Source organism: Pygocentrus nattereri, chromosome 21 (genome assembly GCF_015220715.1).
Source record: "Pygocentrus nattereri isolate fPygNat1 chromosome 21, fPygNat1.pri, whole genome shotgun sequence".
NCBI lineage: Eukaryota > Metazoa > Chordata > Actinopteri > Characiformes > Serrasalmidae > Pygocentrus > Pygocentrus nattereri.
Genome location: NC_051231.1, coordinates 6,238,556 through 6,261,387, shown reverse-complemented (window position 1 = coordinate 6,261,387; position 22,832 = coordinate 6,238,556). Strand labels below are relative to the sequence as shown.

Here is a 22,832-nt window from a genome sequence, read left to right as displayed (position 1 = left end):
GTCTGCTGCACTGGCCACAGGGGTCAGGGCAGGAGATTCGGCCACCGATTGCCCCGACTCAGCACCCAGACTGCCCCTAAAGGAAGCAATTAGGATTGCTGGGACTGGATCATGGAGGCTGGAGCCACTGGGCTAAACCAACGATGGGCTACTCCAGGTGAAAGGAAACCAATTCATTAATACCCTTTGCTGAATAACTTTAGGGCTGAATCAGACAGGTGATACCTGAATTAGCCTCTTCTGCTTTAGACACTGGAAGTGAGTCATTTTTATTAAGATATCAGTACTATGGGTGTTCAGTTGAATTCTTTAGGTAATGATGTTTTCACATTTCCAATTCTATCAGTTCATCTGTATTTAAAGGAATAGTTTGGCAAAAAAAAAAAAACAACAAACACATGAGCACAATTTTCTGCTCACACTGGATATAGTTGATCAACCAAAACATATTTGGTGTCAGCAATTTGTTTCTTTAGTTTAGCTGGAGCTACACGGCTAATGTTGCTAACACACATTAGAAGTCAATAATCACCCAAAAACATTCAGTAAAAACCTCCCAAAACTCTTCACTTATTTTCTTTTCACGGTTTCAACTGCTGAAACTGCATCCAGATGTTCAGCTAGGTCGCACAGACTTGTCCATGTGGTTACGGACACAGTATGACTTACTATGAAATATAAAAATTAACAAACTTTCACTGGGTAGCTGAATGCTGTGAGGCAGCCATGGACGCTGATTACATTTGCAATTTCATCTATTTCTATTTACCTTAATGAAGACCTGGATGTAGTTTGAGTGGGTTGAGAGAAGGTTTGGGCATCTATTTATTGAAAAGATTTGGGTGACTATTGGCTTCTAGTGCTTGTTAGCAGTGTTAGCCTTTTAGCTAGTATTTGGGCACCAAACATCTTTTTTTTGGATACCAAACCTGTCTTTGCTACGTCGGGGGTAAGTGGAAAATTACCTAAATTAGATTTTTGCCCAAATCATTCTTTAATAGCTACCCTTCAGGTGTCCATCTCTGGTCAAGATTGATTCAAGCTGATATTTGCCCAGTTTAACAGGTGTGCTGGATTTTTATCACTTAAACAACATCTGGACAAACTTCACCACTGCTCCTGAAATTTCCTACCAATGTTTTGAAGAACACTCCTCAGAGTGTTGACTGCTACAAACTACAACGTTAAGTCTTATTTCTCTATTTTGTCATAAAACCTAGGTAAACACACAGAGTGGTCTGGCTACTCACTCTGTCCGTACTGGCTGTACTGGTAGCCAGCAGTAACGGGGTCCACGCTGTAGCTTGTAGCGCTGTAGGTTGGGGGACAGTAGGACTGTGAGGAGGCCAGGCTGTCTACACTCTTGATGGGGTCAGAGCGCTGGCTGCAGCTGGCCGAGATGGGGTTAGAGGCCTCCAAGCTGCCGTGGAGCGGAGAGATGGAGAAATCATGCTGGGACTGAGAGGGTACAGCACTGGGGTTACTCAGGATACTCATCACCTGCAGAGAGAGAGAGAGAGAGAGAGAGAGAGAGAGAGAGATTGTCAAGCCATTATATACCTCATTTGATCTGTAATAGAATCTTCTTCTTCATTGCAGTCCAACATGTACACTTATCACACTTGATGGCACCCAGGGTGATCCACAGGAGAACCACTTCTGGTTCCTTTAAATGGGAGGCTCTTTACAGGACCATTGATGTAAAGTGTAAACCATCTAAGGTAATGTAATAATAAAAACATTATGCTTACAGAATCATATTTCAAAGCCAAGATCCATTTAGGAGCATTAATTTTCAAGAGTGTTTTTGTAGCTCTACCTTGTTGGTGTACAGTTAGATACTACAGTCCATCTTCTGATGTAGTTTGTGTTAGCCACCCTCTAGCCACCCTACAGTCGCTCATTGGACTGTATCATATCAAAATGGATCATTTTGGGTGGTGGTCACACACACTGAGAATGGTCCGCCACCCAAATCATATCTGGTCAACAATGGTCCCGTGGTCAGGAACTGAGGTAGAAGGTGGCTGACAAATGGCAACAGTTAGGCTGCAGTGTGTAGTGGACGAATAAGGTCAGCGATGGAACCAGCCTTTTTTTCCAAATCATTTTGGGTATATATATATATATATATATATATATATATATATATATGTGTGTGTGTGTGTGTGTGTGTGTGTGTGTGTGCGTGTGTGTGCGTGCGTGTGTGTGTGTGTGTGTGTGTGTGTGTGTGTGCGTGCGTGTGTGTGTGTGTGCATTTTTTTTATTTATGCCATTGAATCTTGAAATGTGTAAAAATAATAAACTTTATTTTTTCTATATTTTTTTCTTCCACATAGTCTTTGATTTTGACAGTTTATTTAGTACTAATGCTAAAGCAAATTCCATTTTAGTGTCCACAGTTAGCAGTTTTCATAAGAAAATGGAAAATCAGTCGTTTCACCCATCTTTAACAGAGGGACATGAGAGATAGTTAGCGAGAATGAGAGTGCCATGCGCAGAGCAAGGCCAGCATGGATTCCCAGGCTGACCAGGATGACCAGAGGGAGAGACAGAGAGAGGAAGAAAGAAAGACAGAGCAAGAGAATGGCCAGGCCCATCACACTCCATCAGCGGTGTCAGCCAGCCCCCTGTCCCGAGGCCTCCGGCACAACAAGCGCTGAGGGAGAGTCTAATCCCACCCGCCAGGCATCCCGCAAGCCCTGCTCTCATGAATAATAATAAAGAGAGAGCACAGAGGCCCAAACCCAGCCAAGTACGTGTCTTCCAGTTCCATTCAATGGCACTTTATACAACCCAACTTAAACCTTCATCCATTCCTGGGTATCCCGATCTGTAGGGAGACGGATCACTCAAATATGGAGGTGAGCACTGGTATTATCAGTTTCAGTGAAGATTTAATGAAGATTATTAATACTTTCATACATCAAAGGGCCCATATTCCACATTCTATTTATCCCTGAAGTATTTTTTTTCACATTTCACATTATTCCAGCCACTTAAACAGTCTGTTTTAGTTATTTTGCCTTCAAAACTGGCCTGACATGCATTTTTCCTTTTTCAAAAAGCAGTCCAGGCTGAAATACAGAACAAACTGTTAAAATCTGAGTGAAATCCTCATGGATGTTGGAAAATATAAACTTCTGCCACTCCTTCTGGATGTCTGGATACTTTGGATGGCTACAATGATCCATCTGCTTTCCCCAAAGCCAAGAACAACACAATGTTCAATCACTTTCCACACATCCTTCACTCCGAAACCACAGACTGTCTGCAGTAATGATACTACTTGTCAAATCAATTTGCAGCTAAACTGCTGCACACCGGCCATACATAAATGTGTTGATGACACTGACATCACAACCACGATGCCTTCGAAATGGGCTGTTTTTGCAACTCTATATGTGGACAAGGGAGCGAATGGCATGGAAAGGTAATGGAATAAAATATGGAAAAGTTTGACTGCGGCTGATGATTTTCTAAGAGAAAATTAGCTCAAAGGAAAATGACTGTTTATTTGCTAAATGAATTTGCAAAAGTTATAGCACATTTTATTTTTTAATGCTTAAATTATTTTTATTTATTATTCATTTTAATTTAATTTTGTATTATTTATTTATTATTTTTTTCCAATATGTTGAATGATGGGTCTAAATCTTTGCAAAAACATGTCAGATTTAAGAGGACATGTCAACTTATTTTCACTTAGAAGATTAACCAAACATAAAATTTGACCGGGGCTGTTCACACATTAGCATATGACTGTATACTTTTCAATTATGTGCCATTTCTACATTTGATAAGTGGAGGAAATTGTTTACAACTAGGGTTTGTAAAACTGGGGTTTGCCACATTGTAAAGTAACCTGTCCAGGATATTTCCTGCCTTCCGCCCGGTGACCGCTGGGACAGGCTCCGCCCCCCGTGAGCCTGATGAAGCAGTGGCTTAGAAAATGTGTGTGTGTGTGTGTGTGTGTGTGTGTATTTCAAAGTATCTCTTTGAGCTGAATGACACCAGTTAAACTCCCTGTTACAACATGAATTTTTTAGGCCTGACAAACCATTTTTACTGTATAGTTAGCCCAACATCTCTTGTTTCTTGGGGAAAATAATGCAATGCTATCAATCAAAGAATTCAGACGGAACAATGCTATAAAAGCAGCATGGAATTTCAGCCAGACAGCTGGTCTCATACTGTTAATTTGATGATTTAGGCTACAAGTGTGATGGTGAATGGACAGTGGATTGATAGAACCATACGGTTGCCAGCGAGTCTTGGGTTATTAAGTAGAGTAAGGCCAGATGTGGGATGCAGCAAGGATTGAAAGGGAAGGGAAACTGTTTAGCAAGGCCGAAAACACTCTGGACCTGTCCTACAAACAAGATGGTAAATCTTTAACCTGCAGGACACATCACAGCATATTTTGAGGGTTTTATGGAGCTGGCCCTTTCAACGTCCTGGGAGATGAGGTCTAAAAAGAGAGACAGAGGGATAGATCATGGAGAAAGAGGGATGGAGAGGTGCCTCACACATGATCTCTCTCTCTTTCTCTCTCTGTCTCTGTCTCTCGCCCCACATCAGGTTCGCATTGTCTCAGGCTACGCTATGCTGGCCTTTGGCCTCCCTGGCTGCTAAACCAATTAGTCCATCATGGAGCTGCTTACACACACACACACACACACACACACACAGATACACACAGACACAACCTTGCTGCACTTCCCACAGACACACACACTCCCCTCCGACGGCTCCTCTCCGAGCGAGTTTTAAACGCAGTTTAAACTCAACAGCCTGCGGCGGGGAAGTGAAAAACACGGACCCCAAGAGAAGCCATTCAATCCGCCTTTGTGGAAACAGCACACGCGCTCCAGAGCAGCAGAATTAATCATATTATGATTAATATTCCACCAAACGCTTCTCCCAGGAAATATGAAGCACTTGAGGCACATCAGAGCCGCAAAGCTGGTTAGCCATTTCCTCATGTTAATTCTATCAGTATGGACCCCCCCTTCAATCCTCACACACACACACGTGACACAGATCCACATAAGCTGGAGTTTCATATACCCCCCCTCCAGTCAGGACACATGTGACGCACCCATTTGGACAAGAGATTGGTCCGTTTCCTGATTAAAATGGATTAGCGAGTGCGAGAGCACAAGTAGCCCTTGTCGGGACGCAGTGGAGGGGGCCAACGAGGGTGGTGAGGGGGTGCTGATGGGGGTGTGGGACTGGCTGACTCGTCGGGGGTCCAGGGAAAGCAGCTGGAGGGGTGGGACAGATTTAGTCATCAGTTAATTGAAGCTTGATTACACAGCTTCCTTTTTTATATGCACATTAAATTAAAAAGCGGCAGACAATCGAGGCCCATTCCTCTATCAGTGCTTCTAATTATAAGGCGGCAACTTCGCGAGGAGTTCCTCAACATGAGCGGGAAGAAAATGACCTCTTTTGGAGACTGGCTGGCAAACAACTTTTGCAGCTTTGCATAGAAAGTGGACCGAATGAATGTGTTGTGGTTTATATGGTAGAACCTCCTCAGCAACACGTTCTTTGTCATTGTGTATGTGTACATGCTAACTAGCCACTTTCTTAGAACATCCACATCATGCTTCCTCTCACTAGCCACTTTATTAGAAACACTTGCTTACTCATTTAGTCAAAATGGCCATTATTCATTTTTCAGATGATATTTGTGAAAACATTAACTATACGACAATCTATTCACCAAAGGAAGGACATAGTCAAGGGTAAATAAGTAAAAAACCAGAAGTTTAAAAAAAATGCTTCAAAGATACAGAAATACTGTGACTTCTAATAACTGAGTGTGACCTGATAAATTGCTGAAATTGTCCCCAACGGCACCAACAGCACTTAAATCAGAGGTGTCAAACTCAACCACTAAAAGGGCAATAAAAAATCTCAACAAATCTGTGGGCCAGAGAATGTCTATGTTTTTATTTCACTTTTAATTAAAGTTGTTCCGTAACCTGAAGTGGCAATTGTTTATTCAATATACACAAAAACCTCCAGAGTAAAATATAGCCGCTTGTAGTGAACCTTGAAAAATTAGATTACCGCTTGATATATTTAAAACTGAGCTCAGTGTTTTAAACCTGCCTGTTTGCTTGAACAAGACACCAGGCATCTTTGATGCATGTTCATTAAGACCTGGGCTCGAATTCTGAGCTGCTGTTTCTGATGTTTTCATTGGTTGAACTGCAGTGTGTCTGTTGATATGACTGGTGTGGGCCTGATCTGGCCAATGGGCCTTGTGTTTGACACTTTCACTTTCTGTTTCTATCAGATCTGAAGGATGTGTAGCTGTCAAAAAACCATTGTACACAAAAAAGAACAAAAATTTGCAATGATTACTTTAATTGCAAGTGGCAGAAAATGAACCAACTTCTGAGGCTGATTTTTTGGAAGTCTCAACAACAGCCATGCAGGTTTCATTTCTTTGGAAAATTGAAAGCAAGTCTCCAGAAAAGAATGGGAGCTGTAATAAAGACAAAGAATGGACTCAATAAATGCTAAATTTTTTTATATTAACTTTTATTTCATTTTATATTAACTCCTTGTTTTTTGCGCTATTTTTCCCGATACTGAAAAATGATTGAATTGACTGGAGATTCGATACATGAAGGGAGGTTTATTACTTTTGCCAAGTACTGGAGGTCCACTATGTAGTATGCAGCTTGTACAATTACAGACTGTAGCCCTTCTCTTTCCTCAGGAATAACCTGCACCTACTGTCACTTTACTGTAGCACATGTTTACAATTGCACTATTGCACTTTATCACTCATTTGTGCTGCAGATAATCATGTTCCCGGCAAGGCACAGCACTATCCATACCACTGTTATATTTGGCATTCTTAGCGAGGAGCAAAGTAAGCTTTTCATTGTATATAAGGAAACTTGTTTCCTCTGTGCAAATGACAAACACTTTGAATTGAATTCTACTGTCATGCAACAGAGACACATTCTAGCCCAGTTTCTGACCTCAGGACCACTGTTGACAAGCTATGATTTGAGTAGTAGACCATTCTCACCACCAACCAACAACATCCAAAAGCAGCTTTGTGGTCAGGATGTTCACCAATCTCTCAGTCATCATTTGGTTATCATTGTTTTTATACATCAGTGTCAGTGCTAGGTTGAGAGTGGTCCAGCACTGCAAGAGTAAGTTGGAAACTGACCACTAACGAAGGTCTAGAGGATGTCTAACAAAATTATGAATCAACAGATACACCAGTTAGAGATAGGAAATTCTAATAAAGTGAGTGGACAATTAAATCACACAAAGGATCTGTAACTATAAGCCACTTGTCCATTATTTGCTCTCAGTGATACGCACCAGGCCAACAACCTAATACCTCTCATTGTTGAGGAGTAGAACAAGTTACAAGTTATTCCATCATTAGACGTCCTTTTCCTTCTGCTGTGAAGTTGTGAAAGACCCTTCAAGTTGAGGTGTGGGTTGGTTTGACCTTGACGCACCTTGGCCAAACATATAAGTGCTAAACTCTTGCTGCAGGCGGGAGATTAGACCCTTCAGCTGAGCTGAGATATCATTACAAATCTGCTCACCCTGGGACGCTAATGTAGCTAAATAAACAAAAATCAATAGCATTCCCACTCTTAATCTGATATGAGAGCTGAGCCTAATCTGAAATATCTCCAGTTAGAGCAGGAAAAACAAGCACCTCGGGCCACTAGTGGCTATCGCTGCTCCAACACCGATTAAAGCTCAGAGGAAGCAGACGAAAGATGAGCCGCATGCAAACGTAGGTAGTAACTAGTTCTGTTTTTCTCAGTTAGATGAACTTTAATGCAATTTATCTGGATTTATTTTGTGTGAGTACTTTTTACTCAGTCCCATTTTATTTTAGACCAAAAGGTTCCCAAAAAAGAAGAACTGTGCACAACTCTAGTTCCTCTTAAAAGTAAAGGATCCTAACTGGTTCCTGGCTTGGAGGTTATGGTTTCATTTGGAATTTTTTTAAACCTTGAAAAGATTTGTCACACTGGCATATCATCACTGTCCAAAGAAAAACAAGTATCTCCAATATAGTAAGTTTGCAGGAGGGGGGCAGGTTGTTATGGCATTAATGTAGGTTAATGGAAAGAGATTTCTTTTAAAGCAATTTTGGAACATTTGTATGGGTCTATTCATCATGGAATTTTTAAATGAGGCAGAAAAATAAGAACAAAAAAAATGTTTTGCTTTGGACAGCGACAATATCTCTTTCAGAGAAATGTTTCTGTAAAGAACCATATACTTGAAGTTTACTTAGGGAACCAGAAGTGGTTCTTCTGCACCATCACTCCAAAGAACACTTTATGGCACCACTCATTTTGTGAATTTAGATCAGTGGTCACTAACCCTCTACCTTCCTGCAGACTTTAGCTCCAACCCAACCTAATTCACCAAATTGCTGCCTTCAGAGGTCCTTGATTCACAAAACTGGTGGTCTGTTTTTGGGTTGGTGGTGAAACCTACCTGTTTCTGGTTTGGGTTGGAGGTGAAACCCACCAGAAAGCAGATCTCCAAGAAGAGGGTTGGTAACCTCTGATGTAGATGCTGAATGTATTAAGAAGTTTCATGGCAGTTAACTGGGAACTCTGTACTTGAGGAGTTTTAGGGCTTTAAAGTTTATAGTAACGATAATTTAAGCTGTTTTTTTGCTTTGCTACTGTAGCTACACCCTGACTTATTGTTTAGCTTAAGATACAAGACTTTAATTGGGTTTGGGATGATGATGGCACAACACTATTTCTTTTCTTTCTTCCTTTAAAACTGCTAAGCTTTAAAACCAGCTACACTTGATTGAATCACTTCACTCAACATGAGCATCTAAAAGTTGGCTTCCATATTGAAACTGATCAATCACTCTACTACCCTGCAAGAAATACACAGCTATTATACTGTGGAGAAGTCAGAGACCACCCGTATTTATTTTCAAAATAACAAATCAGCACAACTTGTTAACTTTACAGGAGTTATTTCTGAGAGTACACAAAATAATCTTTACATTTATGGCATTTGTCAGAACTTCTTATCCATTGTAATCAATTTACACAGGTAGGTGAAGGTGGTGTTAGGAGTCTTGGCCAAGGACTCTTTCTGGTACAGTGGAGGGTACTTGACCAGGTGGGGGATTGAACCCCACTCTACAGTGTAGAAGTCGGTGTTACCCACTACGATATTCCAACCACCATAAGAAAACAGTGAAAGTCAAAGGAAATTAAGTGAAAAACAGGAATTTCCAAAACTGAGGGTTTAGTTAGGGATTATTAGGGACTCCTAACAACCATAGAAGACCTGCTAGACCACCAAGACCATCCCCATCAGACAAACAGTACATAAAGCTTTCATCTTGGAGACAAAAAATCAAGCTCCACTCTTACTTCAGATCTGAAAAAAATCCACAGGTGTTTCTGTCCATCATTCCACTGTGAGAAGAGAACAAAACACTGTGAGTTTGAAAGAATGTGTAGCTGCCAAGAAACTCTTACTGACAAAACGAAACAGACGCAAAGAAGATAATCTGTAAATCAAACAAAGAAGCTGCTGGTGTTTTCTGAACAATGGACTGTCCACCCCAGACCTCAATATCACTGAATGTGTTTTTGGGCAAACTTGGATTGTAAGAAGCAGAAAATGCAACCAACTTCTAAAAATCTTTGGAGGCTGGTCTCTGACTTTTGCACAGTACTGTATATGATCCATGCATTAAACACAATCTTAACTGGCCCACAAAACACAATTCTGCACAACTCCACACCAGTCATATCACCAAACATGCTAGCTGCAAAAGGCCCACAAGAGTATTTTAATTTTCTATTCATATTATTATACTACAGTCTCCAGCATGCACTCCAACATAATGTGTGCTCTGACTCTCCTACCCCAACTACATGCTGTCTATGAGAACACAATTCTACACCAGTCATATCACCAAACGCACTAGCTTCATTTTAGCTGCTGTTCAACCAACATAAACCCTGAAAATCAGCTCAGCAGCTCAGAAACTGAGCCCAAGTCTTAATGAACTTGCAGCAAAGAAAGGATGCCAGGTGTCTAGTTCAAGCAGATAGGCAGACTTAAAGCACCAAGAGACATTTAAATATTGAATATTTCAAGTATTCATGTATATTTCAAGGTCTAGCAGAAGTGTCTGTATTTTACTTTTGAAGTTTTTGAATATTTTGAATAAACTATAGCCAGGCTGGATTACAGCTCAACATCAATTCAAAATTTAATAAAAAACATTTTTTCTCTGTCCCACAGATTTGATAAGATGTTTTAATATGGGCCCTTTAATGGTTGAGTTTGACGCCCCTGTTATATGATATGATGTGTGTGGTGTTTCAGGCTAGATTTGATCAAATTTATTCTTTTTTCCCCCCAATTGATTTCCAGCATTTTCTGCTGATACTGCCCTGATACTGATACCTGGTATCAGATCAGTGCCACTCAGTTTAGTCCACACACTTCTGACCACACTTCACCATTCACTCCCCATCAGGCCCATCCCTTTCTACTCGGCCTCTCTCTTCAGTCTTCTCTCTCCCTCCCTCTCTCTTTATCCAACTCTATCTTCTGTAGCGCTTTTTCTCATTTGTCGGCTGACTCTGTATGAGCTGTGTGCGGCGCAGATAACCGGTGCAGGACTCCAGTGTTTAAAGGACAGTGCCTCAGGGCGTCCTCTGCCTCTCACCCTACTCTCTCTCTCTTTCTCTCTCTCTTTCTCTTCCCCTGATAGATTACTCAATAAATAATAATAAAAAAAAAAACTAATTAATTCTCCCAACTTCTGAGAGCCTCCAGCCTGCAGGCGTCTGGAGCGCGAAGCCACAAATTGATACAATGTGCATCCTTTCAGATAAACAAACAGGCCATTCGTAACACACAGAAAGGGATTCTTTCATACCCCCCTAATTTCCCTCACAGTCAAATTATGCATTTTTTGTGCGCTTCGATGTTTGACGAGTCTTTTTCGCGCAGTTCAGCTCCAGAAAATAGCTCGACAACTGACGGGCTAAAAGGAAATCTGTAAGACGCAAATGAGAATGTTTCAAGAGACAATTTAACCACGAGGCGAATGCTGAGTCTTTGTGAGAACCATAAGGGCCTACTAGATTACGTTTTCTCAAGTGAAAGTGGAGGAACAGTGCAGGGTTTGGAGGATAATAATAAGTAGGCTGCTACTTTTTCGAATAACAGTTTAAAGCTGCAGTCAGTGTGGTTTGACCTTTGACTACCAGACAAGGGAAATGTCACAGATGCCCGAAAAACAGACATCAGCAATAGCTTGAGGGAAAGATTCAGCCAAAAAGGGCGCATAACTTTCTCCCTGGCCCATATGTAGTCGATTAACCAAGACATGTTTGGTGTCCAAAGTTTGCTTCTCTAGTTTTGCACTGGAGTTATGAGGCTATTTGCATCATAATTTTGCTATTTGAGTATCTCCAAGAGTTACTGAATGAACATCTAGTGAACAAACTGGGAACTTGGCCAGAATTAGCATCGAATACTTAATTGGAAAACTGGCAGGTTTTGTGTTGGATGGGCAGCAAAATTTGCCTTTTGCCAGAAGCGCTAATGCACTAACACTAACCAACACAATGTTGGATGCTTATGGAGAGTTATCGGTTTCTGCAAGAGATCTCCTCTGCTCAGTTGATGATGTGCCAACAGGTCAGTTTGTCAGAGAAATATGTTTGTTTTCTGCTTTTGGACCAAGCTAACATCAGTAGTTAGCTTAGTTAGCAAAAAAGCTGCGCCAATCTTGGCTGCGCTGTCTCTGCCTTCTCAGTCACATCCTAAAGATTGTGTCTTTGGCCCTGCTCTCATGTTCAGGCACTCATAGCAGCAAAGTATAATATATACTCACTATATGAGCAAAACTGCAGTTCACAGTCAAATATGAGCATTTAGCCGAACGGTTAGCCTGTATATGTTCTCCATCTTTCCATGACTACCCGAACTGCGACTTCAGTTTTTGGATACTGGCACCTTGAATAGTCGCTTAGACATGGAAGCTTATACCCCACCAATTAGCCTCAAACTCTGTCTTTGTAATTTCAAGACTTGCTTTTGTGGTTTCTGACACTGAAAACATGCATTTGGACAAAATAACACAAGTACGGACAAACGTCTGGCTGCACCTTCACTGCTAGTGTTTTCAGGAGTGGTGTGTTGTCTTCAAAATGTGTCACACAATTTGTGATGATTTAGATACACAGTTTTCACAGTGCAAATTGGTGGGGCATAAACTTCATTACTGGTTAGCTAAATTAGCCCCGCAGTCCCAGTGAAAAACCTAACGAAGCACATTTTAGACAACAAAAATGAGTCTCTTGACTACATTCAATTTTTTAGATGTGATCTTTGTAATACTTTGGCTAAACTAGCACTTTATATAAATAAGATTGAGTTTATTGCAACTATACATAGAAAAAGGGTCCTGCGTAGACCCCCAAACAATGGAAATGTACCCACAAATGTATGTAACATGGTCCTTAAGGTCCAACGGTGTACTTTAAATACCTTGTGCCTTTTTATGGCAAATATGATAAAATAAATAGAACTAAAAAATGTAAAAAATTTGAAAGACAGGATAAAAAAATGTAAAAAAATAAATAGAAATGAAACAGAATGTGTGCTATTATGTTCCCAAGCTAAAAATCTCACTGAAGTGACAGCGATTGTATCCAAAAAGTACAGTTTAGTGCCTTTTTTATCGTTTAAGTTATATTCAGTACATTCATAACCATACAAAAAAGCACACTTATCTGCACAATATATAAACAAAAAGGTTCTGGAAGCTCTGAAAGCAGGAGAGAGGTGGCAGAAGGAGACGGCGAGAGTGGAAGCAGCAGCAGACAGTAGATCAGTGGTTGGTGGGGGTGTGAAGTACAAAGGCTTCAGTGGGACTGAGTTAGCCTCAGGACTAGCCTGCCTGCAGAGAAGATAGCAGAGGCCTCAGTTCCCAATACCAGCCTGTGTGCCAAAACACACGCGCACACACTCCTAATCTGGCCCTCAGTGGATTATGAAGCCCTTGTCGCCGCTATCTCCCCCTCTCCCAGTCCCCACTGCCCTCCGGTGGTACCTTCAAGTTTAGCGGAGGTCAGGGGGGCAAAGCGCGGAGAATGCACCCTCCAAGTGTACGAGCGGGTGTGCGCGAGCGTGTGTGAGTTATCGAAGACGAGCAGAATAACATCTCGCACCTTCACTGATCTGCCAGCCTGATACCCGACTCAGCTGGAAATTGCGAAAGATTTTTTCCCCCTTCGTAGTTGCTATCGCATGTGGGTTGATGTTATAAAAGGGAGACCTGAGGGGGTGATTAGGGGAGTCGGGATGAGGGGGGTGGGTGGTGTTAGTGGAGAGTATTATAAATAAGCAAGTTCCTTTAATTCCTTTAATTCACCAGTCTTATGGACAACCCGTGTTCATCCCTCAGTTTAGTTGTCTGCTTAAACGGATACAGGCCTGGAGTGGATAATAAACAGTTGATGCAGTTTGCACCATTTCAGCTTCTTTAGGAAATATCTTGATGTGACATGTAACAGGCACAGCATACATTAACCCCTTAGAGCAATACTTTTCACAGTTTCTGCATAATTAAATTGTTAAGAGATTGACTAGAGAGATGCACCAATTCAGAGTTGTTTACAGTGGTGGTGATAGGAACCAGACATCCAATGCGTTTGAGCTACCTTGCAGAAAGTTATTACATTAAAATGGTTATGAATGTGCTGATAACTCTGGCACTGTTTTGAGGGAAGGTTTTGGTCTATTCACTCATGGCAGCGGGGTTCATGCTGGGTGTTGTAAGGCAAAGTAGTTCCCAAAGCAAACCTTTCAGATCTACCACTATTATTATCAACCTATATGAAACTTATGTAGGTTTACTGGTTGCTTTTGAACGTAAATGAAATGGTTAAATCTGTGCTGTAGACATTGTGATTCCTGGTTCCAACACCAACAGTGTAAGAAAGTCGCTAAGCTTCTCTAGTACAGATCATTTCACCTCAAACCACTCCGACTGACTGTGTTTACCTCAGTGGAATTATGTCAAAAAAATCAGTGGAAATACTCCTCAAAATGGCTCATTACACAGTAATTCCATGGAAGACAATGCAAACTGACTGACTAAGTCTGTAAAATATGAACTATAAATAAAATAAAATATAATAATATGATAAAACATAAATAAAATGGTTAAGTCTTTACTGTTGACACCATGATGCCGGTTTTTAAAGCATTTCACATCAAACCATTCTGAATCGCTGTTTCCCTCATTTGAACTATATAAAATCATAAATCAGTGGAATCCTCTTCAAAAGTAATTATATGGAGTATGCAGTAATTATATGGAAATGATATGGAGCATGCAGCAATTATATTGAACACAATATAAACTCAATAGAATTAAATAATAATAGTCGGACATTTAAAGATTTGGCCCCTGAAACTCAAAGGGACCCTAATGTTACACATTAGTTTCAGATTATTTACTATGAATTTATTGTATTTTCAAGGCTTAAGATTGATAACTGAATAATAAGCTTGTGAAAATGGTGAAACATTGATTGTGATATGCCGAGTCAAATCGATTTATCATCCACATCATCACTGTCCAAGAACAGCATCTCCATCCTTGCCGATTTTTATTTTTCTACATAATTCAAACCCAGCATCTGTGCTTTATATTGTGCGGAAATTTCATGATAAATGGATAAATAGAAATGTTCAAAAAGCCCTTTGTAATAAAACCTCTTTACATTAACTTACTTTAAAAGTTAAGAACATTTTTCCCACTCCTCTGTAAACACACTGTAAAGTGTTTTGGCGATGCTTGTTTTTCTTCAGACTTCAACAATATGTAGGTCCAACTTCTCACTCTCATAACTGCATAACTTAAAGATTTGTTAGCAAAATCATTTATAGTTCTTACTGAATGAAATCTTGATAAGTAAACAATAGGCTTGTTTAAAGAGGACAAGAGGACTAGCTTTACTTGATTACATTAGACAGCAGATATACTGTTTTTAATCAAGCGCCGACTGACCACAAACACTGGACAAAATCACAGTGGACTTGCCCTGCCCTCACACTGCACATTTTCAACTGGTGATCAGGCGTTTTGTGAGAAATATCTACAGCCCCCAACCCCTTCCCGCCCTGTGCCGGCTGGCCTTCCTAGTACAGCCCCCATCTGAGGAGACAAAATGACTATTTAAAAATAACAGTGGTTGCATAAATTCAATTAGGGGGCTTTTGGTCACGGTGGAAAGTGAGCGCAGGGCAATTAACGGGCCTGCGAGCGGCCCAGCCAAGCTGACTGGTGGCAGGGAGCAGATGATGGGGGCTGAGCCGGGTGTCACTGCCTTAATTGGCCGCAGCACATTAATCAAATGTGAAAAGAAGCTTCCGTCCAGGAGAGGCGGAGTGAGAGAGAGACTGGGGAATGTGGGAGAGAGAGAGATGGGGGGAGAAGGAAATGAAATAGAGTCTGACCTGCGAGGTGCTGAAGGGATGAAGCGAAGGTGTGATAATTGTGTACAATTAGGACTCTGATTGGCACTGACAGAATCTGGGCACTGACAAGGCCAGGCACAGATGAGAACCATTAGCAGCCATTGGAACAAGCTGTCACTCCTCAGAGCTGCTTAACTGCATCAAACAGGCCGCATATGGCTCTCCCTCGCCAAACCTTTCCCTCTCTCTCCTTCCACCCTCCTCTTGCTTTCTCTCCTATTCGCCTTCTACACTAATAAAAGCTGAAAAGGACGGGTAGCCCAGCGGCCATCACACGGACCCTTGACGTGTGTCCCCTCACAGTTCTGCACTTGTATCGATTAACTGTTGCCTACCGTTAAGTCTAGGCTGCAATGATTAATCAACAAAGGCAATGAGATTGATTAAGGAAAAAAAAGCTGATGGTCACTTTAAGTAGTTTTTCTGCAGGTGTTCTGGAGGCCATTCTGCATTCAGAGGATACAAATCGACTCTGGTTATTTAGTGAATAGCATTCTGTTAATAACTCTGTTATCAGACTAACTATAGCACTGTCGTGTCTCTGTGCGTGAAATGATGTCAATCTATGTTGAGCTGCTTTCAAGCAATGAGAGGGAAAAGGGGTAAGGGTTAGGACCCCTGACTGTTCAAACTTGTCCACAAAGATGGCCATTTCAAAATACAATGCAACTGCAGTTTTACTGATTTGAAAAACAATTGCCATAATAAAAAACAATAAAAACATGTTTACGTAAATGCTGACGAGCTTGCTTACCAGCAAAGATGAGAGTCCAGTTCACCTACACCATGAACATTTATATTGCTGTTGTTGAAACAAAGCTTGTATCTTCCAAATAGTAAGTTCACACGAGAAGGAAAAACAAACTTTACTTTTAATGTAAGTCAATGGAATGTGTGTGTGTGTGTGTGTGTGTGTGTGTGTGTGTGTTTGTAAAGCTTCTATAGTTGTTTGCACCGTAGAAGAAGTTACTTGTCACACAGACCATTTGGTGACCATAGTGGTCCTCCCTACAGAGGTTATGCAAATGGTACCAAGCTAGGAAGCTACTCCTCATTGCTCTCTTATTTCATAGGGACAGCAGCTACAGCTTTACATAATATCAAGGTCCCCCTTGATATGAATTAGGCTTGGGGGGGGGGGTCATAGTCTTTGTATCAAATGTTAGCTAGCTAACTGTTGCTATTTGAACTATGCCATGCACAATAGCTGCACCTGCAATAGCTAACATTCGATAGCAGCTAATGTAAGCTAACAGCAACACTCATGTACACAATACAAGTAACCAGTAGATGGAGAGTAGATGAATCAAATAACAGCCAATAAATGATCAATTCTAGTTAGCCGCAGCCCTACTGTTGGCATCCAAGCTATGAGTCACAAAACAGGTTTCCTTTTCTCGTGTGAGGTTGGGGGGTCGGTGAAGCGCAAAGTGAGAGACACTAGCCAAGGCCGAGGCAGCTAACCCTTAAACTGCCAGACAGCAGGCTCCTGGAGAAGCTGAGGCTCAGCCTCTTGAACCTTAGTCTAATATTCAGAAAGTACTTTGACTTATTCAGTAAGTCCTGTAGTTTTAGAAGAGTGAGAACCGAAGTGTGGACCCTCACATGGGCCCTTGCAGTTTAAACACGCCTTCTATTGGGGTGCAGCGCCAGAGTGCATGGGGCGCGATCTTCTATTCTCCGCTAGTGACATGCTTGACTGACTGTGGGATGGATTCAGCCAGCAGGAACAAGAGAAGCCCCCCTCACCTCTGAGAAGCACACACACCCAGCTCTCAGTTCGTGCCTCGCACGAATTAACCAGCCCGGTTTATGATTCCAGAAGAGCGCTTGCAGTGCGGCTGGGGAAGCGTGCGAGCAAGTGAGGGAGAGTGAGAGAGAGAGAGTACAGCAAGGGAGCTGGAGTTGGGGGGGTTGTTTGCTAAAAACAGCGGGGGACCGTCCCAGTGAAAAATGTCAGGTCAAATTGTTCTTGACAGTGTTAATATCTGCACCTCATAGCGATAATTACATGTAAATAAATAGTGAAATAGCTCTCAGCTGGAGGCAGAGAGCAGAGGGCTGCTTCCACGAGCCAGCCAGCTGGGGACCCCAACTCACACACATGCTCATTTTACACAGCAGAGCGAGAGAGAGAGAGAGAGAGAGAGAGAGAGAGAGAGAGAGAGGAAAAGAGAAATACATATAAGAATTTGAGAACAGAATGATCATGATTAAACAACTCAAGCCACGTCATAATGATGGGATGCAATTATTTTTACAACTTAACGCAGACCCAACACCAACTTCAGATCATAAAATGACTTTAAACACTAACAGAACCCGAATGGAGCCACACCATACAATAATCACAGCCTGCTCTAGTCATTCCTTAATTGGTTGATTGGCATCCCATTACTATTCAATACTAATTTATCACTGGCTTCTCTACAACTGCTGCTACCTGATTTGCACATATTGCGCTGTGTTGCATGTATTCTACTTGTGTTTGGTACTTCTGCACTGTTGTACATTCATTTGTTGGGGCTACCCTGGTCTACTTACATGCTTTGTTGATTTTCTAGGTGAAAATAAGTGAACACATTATCAAAGAACACATTTCTGCACACTTTAATGGACAATGACTACTGAATTTAACATACTAGAAAAGATAAAATAAAACATTAAATTTCACTTTGTAATTGTAGCACATTTACACGATTGTGTATGTTCATTTGCACTATTTTGTATGTTTATTTACACTATGATCTATGTTTGTTTGCATTATAATCTATGTTCATTTGCACTATACTCTATTTTCATTTGCAGTATATGGTATACTAATATGCACTATACTCCATTTTTATTTACAGTATAGTGTGTGTTCATTTGCACTACAGCGAATGTTCATTTGCACTATACCCAATGTTTATTTGCACTTAAATGTATGTTCATTTGCACTTTAGTGTATGTTCATTTGCACTATACTCTATTTTTATTTGCACTACAGTGTATGTTCATTTGCATTATAGTGTATGTTTATTTGCACTATACCCAATGTTTATTTGCACTTAATTGTATGTTCATTTGCACTATAATGTATGTTCATTTGCACTATACTCTATTTCCACTACAGTGTATGTTCATTTACACTATAATGTATATTCATTTGCACTACTCTATTTTTATTTGCACTACAGTGTATGTTCATTTGCACTATACCCAATGTTTATTTGCACTTAATTGTATGTTCATTTGCACTATAGTGAATGTTCATTTGAACTATACTCTATTTTTATTTGCACTACAGGGTATGTTCATTTGCATTATAGTGTATGTTTATTTGCACTATACCCAATGTTTATTTGCACTTAATTGTATGTTCATTTGCACTATACTCATGCTGCCTATTTATTTGCATTACATTGTTGTCATTTGCACTATATTGTAAGCACATTTACACTATGCTGTGTGTTCATTTACGATATATTGTGTTGTTGGTGGTGCTGAGACAAATTAAGAATTTCACCATACATCAAAACAAATTTCTCTACAGTCAAACAAACCTGAACATGGTACTAAAGACCTTGAACTTGAACTATAACGGTCTCTTTATGAAGAAACGTTCAGTGATATTAGATATCTCAGACAGCTAGAATTCAATCTGTGGCTGAGCTGCTCCAGCAGGAGTCATTAGGCAGCGACGGAGGACTGGCGGAGTGTCAAAGGGGAACGTGGAGGCCTGTGGGCTCTTAACAGTGGGGTGCCCGTGTGAGTGAGAGGGAAAGAGAGAGCGTGTGGGTGTGTGAGAGAGAGTGAAAGAGTGCTCGTTGCAGTATTAATCACGTCCATGCACCTGTCAGAGTGGCATGTGGAACTAACAGGAAGCACATTGGAGAGGGACGCCGGCCAAAAGGGCCAGGGCTACCGGGGCAGGTTCACCCATGTCTGCCCCAGCACACATTGACTTTCCGACCTCATGACCCTGTGACCTGCTGCTCTGAGGGCATGGCAAGGCCTGGTCCCACCTGTCCAGAACACAGGCGCTCCATGTTTACCACCAGCAAATTATACACAAGTAAAGGCGCCAAAGTGACAGTCTAATAAAAATAAAGGTTTAGCGTTTTCCTGGTATCAATGTAGGTCATCGGCTGACACATGTTTGACGTCTGATGTTTGCTTCCTGAGTTTTGCGGTGGATCTACAAGGCTATTGTAGCTAAGTAATGGAAACTACTCTACTGATAGGCATTGAGCAAAGTGCATGCTTAGATGAGCTTACATTTGCTTCCTTGCCAATTTCCAACAACAATGAATTTTACTCACCTTTTATAATAAGCCAAAACTTGTGCACAGACCACATTTTATGTTTTCTTTATTTTTCTAATATAGTAAATTCATCAGATAAACAGTAACTGAGCATCAGAATGCCATTAGGGTGATTAAGGGCACATCTACAGTACCTTCACCGCTTTAATGTTCAGAGCCCACCAGCGGGAGCAAATTATTATTACAAGCTTTAATACCTCAAGAATAGCGCAACAAGTTTGCATTGAAGTCACTGTAGTAACTAAATAATACGGCTTGGTATGTAATAAGCCTGGGATTTTAAGGTGTTTAGTCAGGGATCATAACTTTACTATAATCAGTTGCAGTTATATTTTTAATATGGACTCCAAACATATCGCCAAGCTTTTTGTGTTATTGTTTATCTTGAACATTAGGTTATGGAAAGGTTATGAAAATATGAACCTTTCCATTCACTGTTATACGTTTGAGGGCACATTCACACTGTTTGAACCTTCACCAACAAAAAATGTACCTGCACGGAACCTTTATTTCTAACAGCAAACAGCAGTTTAGCCCCGCCCATTCATTCTAAAGGTATAATAAGTGTTTCAGCTCAGACTGTTTCTTGGAAGAGGCAGCCAATCAGACCAGCTGTTATTTACATATAGCAGTCCTAAAGGCACAGCAACAGAATCAGCCTGTTTAACTCTGAGAGGTCAGGGAATGGTCATGTAGACTATATAAAGCTATATAAATTATCTTACTTAATGTTCTGTTGTCTTTTAAAAATGGGCCAATTCAGGCTACTGCTGCCTTAGCTGTGCTACCTACTGTTGTCCATTTTTATAGGTAACAGCAGCTCATAATGCCTAAGAAAGCACTTAAGCAAGTCTATTTGAGGTGACCTAAAAACTCCACATGATTTTTGACTTGAGCAATGCTAATTATTGTCATCCATGTTAGCGCAAGCCTTGAGGTGCTGTGTCCTTCACTATGTTCTCCTCCTACATGGCCTGCTGTTAGTGTGTTTGTGTGTGTGTGTGTGTGTGTGTGTGTGTGTGTGTGTGTGTGTGTGTGTGTGTGTGTGGGTGGGTGGCCAAAATGGACAGGCTGCTGACTGGCTACAGCTGCTAAAGGAGAACCCTACGCTGTGATATTTTAAACATCTGTTATTTTTACATATTTTCTGGTGGGTCCACCAGACCACTGAGTAAGAAACACATCAACAGCAACACAAGGGTTAATAGCGGAAGGAGCTGAGATGCAGGCCAGGCCTACAGCTGTGGAAGTAGGAGCAACAGCAGTGAAAGAAATGGCCTTTAGGGGAAGGAGTCAGAGCTGAGATCTCTGGCCAGATCACGAATTTGACAACTTCTCCCGCGCGACTCTCAGCGTAATTGGTGCTCGAGATAGGATCGGTGCACGCGCCACACTGAAACCCCCCCCTACCCATAACCCCCCCCTCCTCAACCCCACCACCCCCCCGACTCCACTCCTCTATTTTGTAGGCACTTCCACTTGCGTGGGACACACAGCGGCGCGCGAATCGCTCTCAATCGTTTCCCTCCTTTAAATCCTCCGTCTTCTAGGATTTGCTGAAATTTATATTGGCTGCCTCTGCAAGATAAATGTAAATCGCATTCCCTTATATTTGCTATTTATCGGGATGCGGCGGCTTCACTTTCGGCGAGGGAAAATATCTCTCACCCGCATACAAACAGCCCTGCATTTAAATAGCATTTTTATTGTCCGCCGTAGCCTTTCATCCGAGCGGCGGGGGAAAAAAGCGCTTCCTCCTCTCCAGGGGAGCGAGAGAGAGAGAGAGAGAGAGAGAGAGAGAGAGAGAGAGAGAGAGAGAGAGAGAGAGAGACAGAGAGAGAGAGAGAGAGAGAAAGAGAGAGAGAGACAGAGAGAGAGAGAGAGAGAGAGAGAGAGAGGGAGAGAGAGAGAGAGAGAGAGAGAGAGAGAGAGGGAGAGAGAGAGAGAGAGAGAGAGAGAGACAGAGAGAGAGAGAGAGAGAGAGAGAGGAAAAGGAAAGAAAAAAGTTGGTGATGGCAATACAAATTGGAATGTGGAAAAGTAAAACAAACAAACTCGAAGCTTAAAAGGTAACAGTTCTCGCCTCCACTGGCCCCTAAAATAGATGATGCGCTGCTATTTATAATAGATCTCCGGTTTATGGTGAGGCTGGCAGACTAAGGCTGGAACCGCCTCTTCATCTGAAGCAGGATTAATCCAACGCCTTCTAATTGACACACATAGTGAGCTACTGCTGGCACAGATCACCTGAGCGCTGCACCTGCACTCTCAAAACCAAAGCAGTAAGCGGTCTCTGGGGTGGGTCCCTCAAGGGTACATCTCAGTACCTTTAGTCAGGGAACATAACTGAACCATAATCCACTGAAATCATATTCTCTAAGTTGTACTGACTCCACACACCCCATCTCGTCTCCAGGCTTTTTAGTTATAATAAGCTAAAAATGCATAATTGTCACTGGGAAAAACGTATTTAAGGTTCACAGACAAACCTTAAAACCACTGCTGTACCGTAGAGGGAACATTTATACTATTTGCACCTTTATAAACAACAATGTACCTGCACAGAACCTTTTCTAACAGTGTGTGGACATCTTTGAATGCTAGTCAGCTGCGGTCTGGAAACGTTTTTGTCTAGTAACCCTTGTGTGATGTTCAGGTCTGTAGGACCTATTTTTAATGTTTGCTAAACAAAAAAATTATGTGATTTATTTTTATTTCCACCTCAGACTCTTGGCCTTTGCTCATTTTCTGTGAAGAACTTATAAAATAACCCATTTTCAGTGCCTTCACTCTGTTCACCCCCCACACCTTTATATTACACATGTGGTGTTGGGCTGAACCTGTGGGGAGTAAAAGTGTGGAGGTGCTGTGTCCTTCACTGTTCTCCTCCTGCATGGCCTGCTGTTATTGTGTGTGTGTCTGTGTGTTTGTGTTTGTATACATGTGTGTGTGTGTGTGTGTTTG

The 22,832-nt window shown here is 41.4% G+C and overlaps 1 protein-coding gene across 2 annotated transcripts in view; it reads right to left on the bottom strand.

Annotated features, from left to right (window-relative positions):
* pax7a (paired box 7a) overlaps positions 1–22,832 on the bottom strand; it is an 84,431-nt gene that overhangs the window by 4,747 nt on the left and 56,852 nt on the right. For both annotated transcript variants that reach the window (XM_017704910.2, XM_017704912.2), the window contains exon 8: positions 1,251–1,500. In XM_017704910.2, coding sequence (XP_017560399.1) covers positions 1,251–1,500 — 250 coding nt within the window. The remainder of the gene's footprint in view (positions 1–1,250; positions 1,501–22,832) is intronic.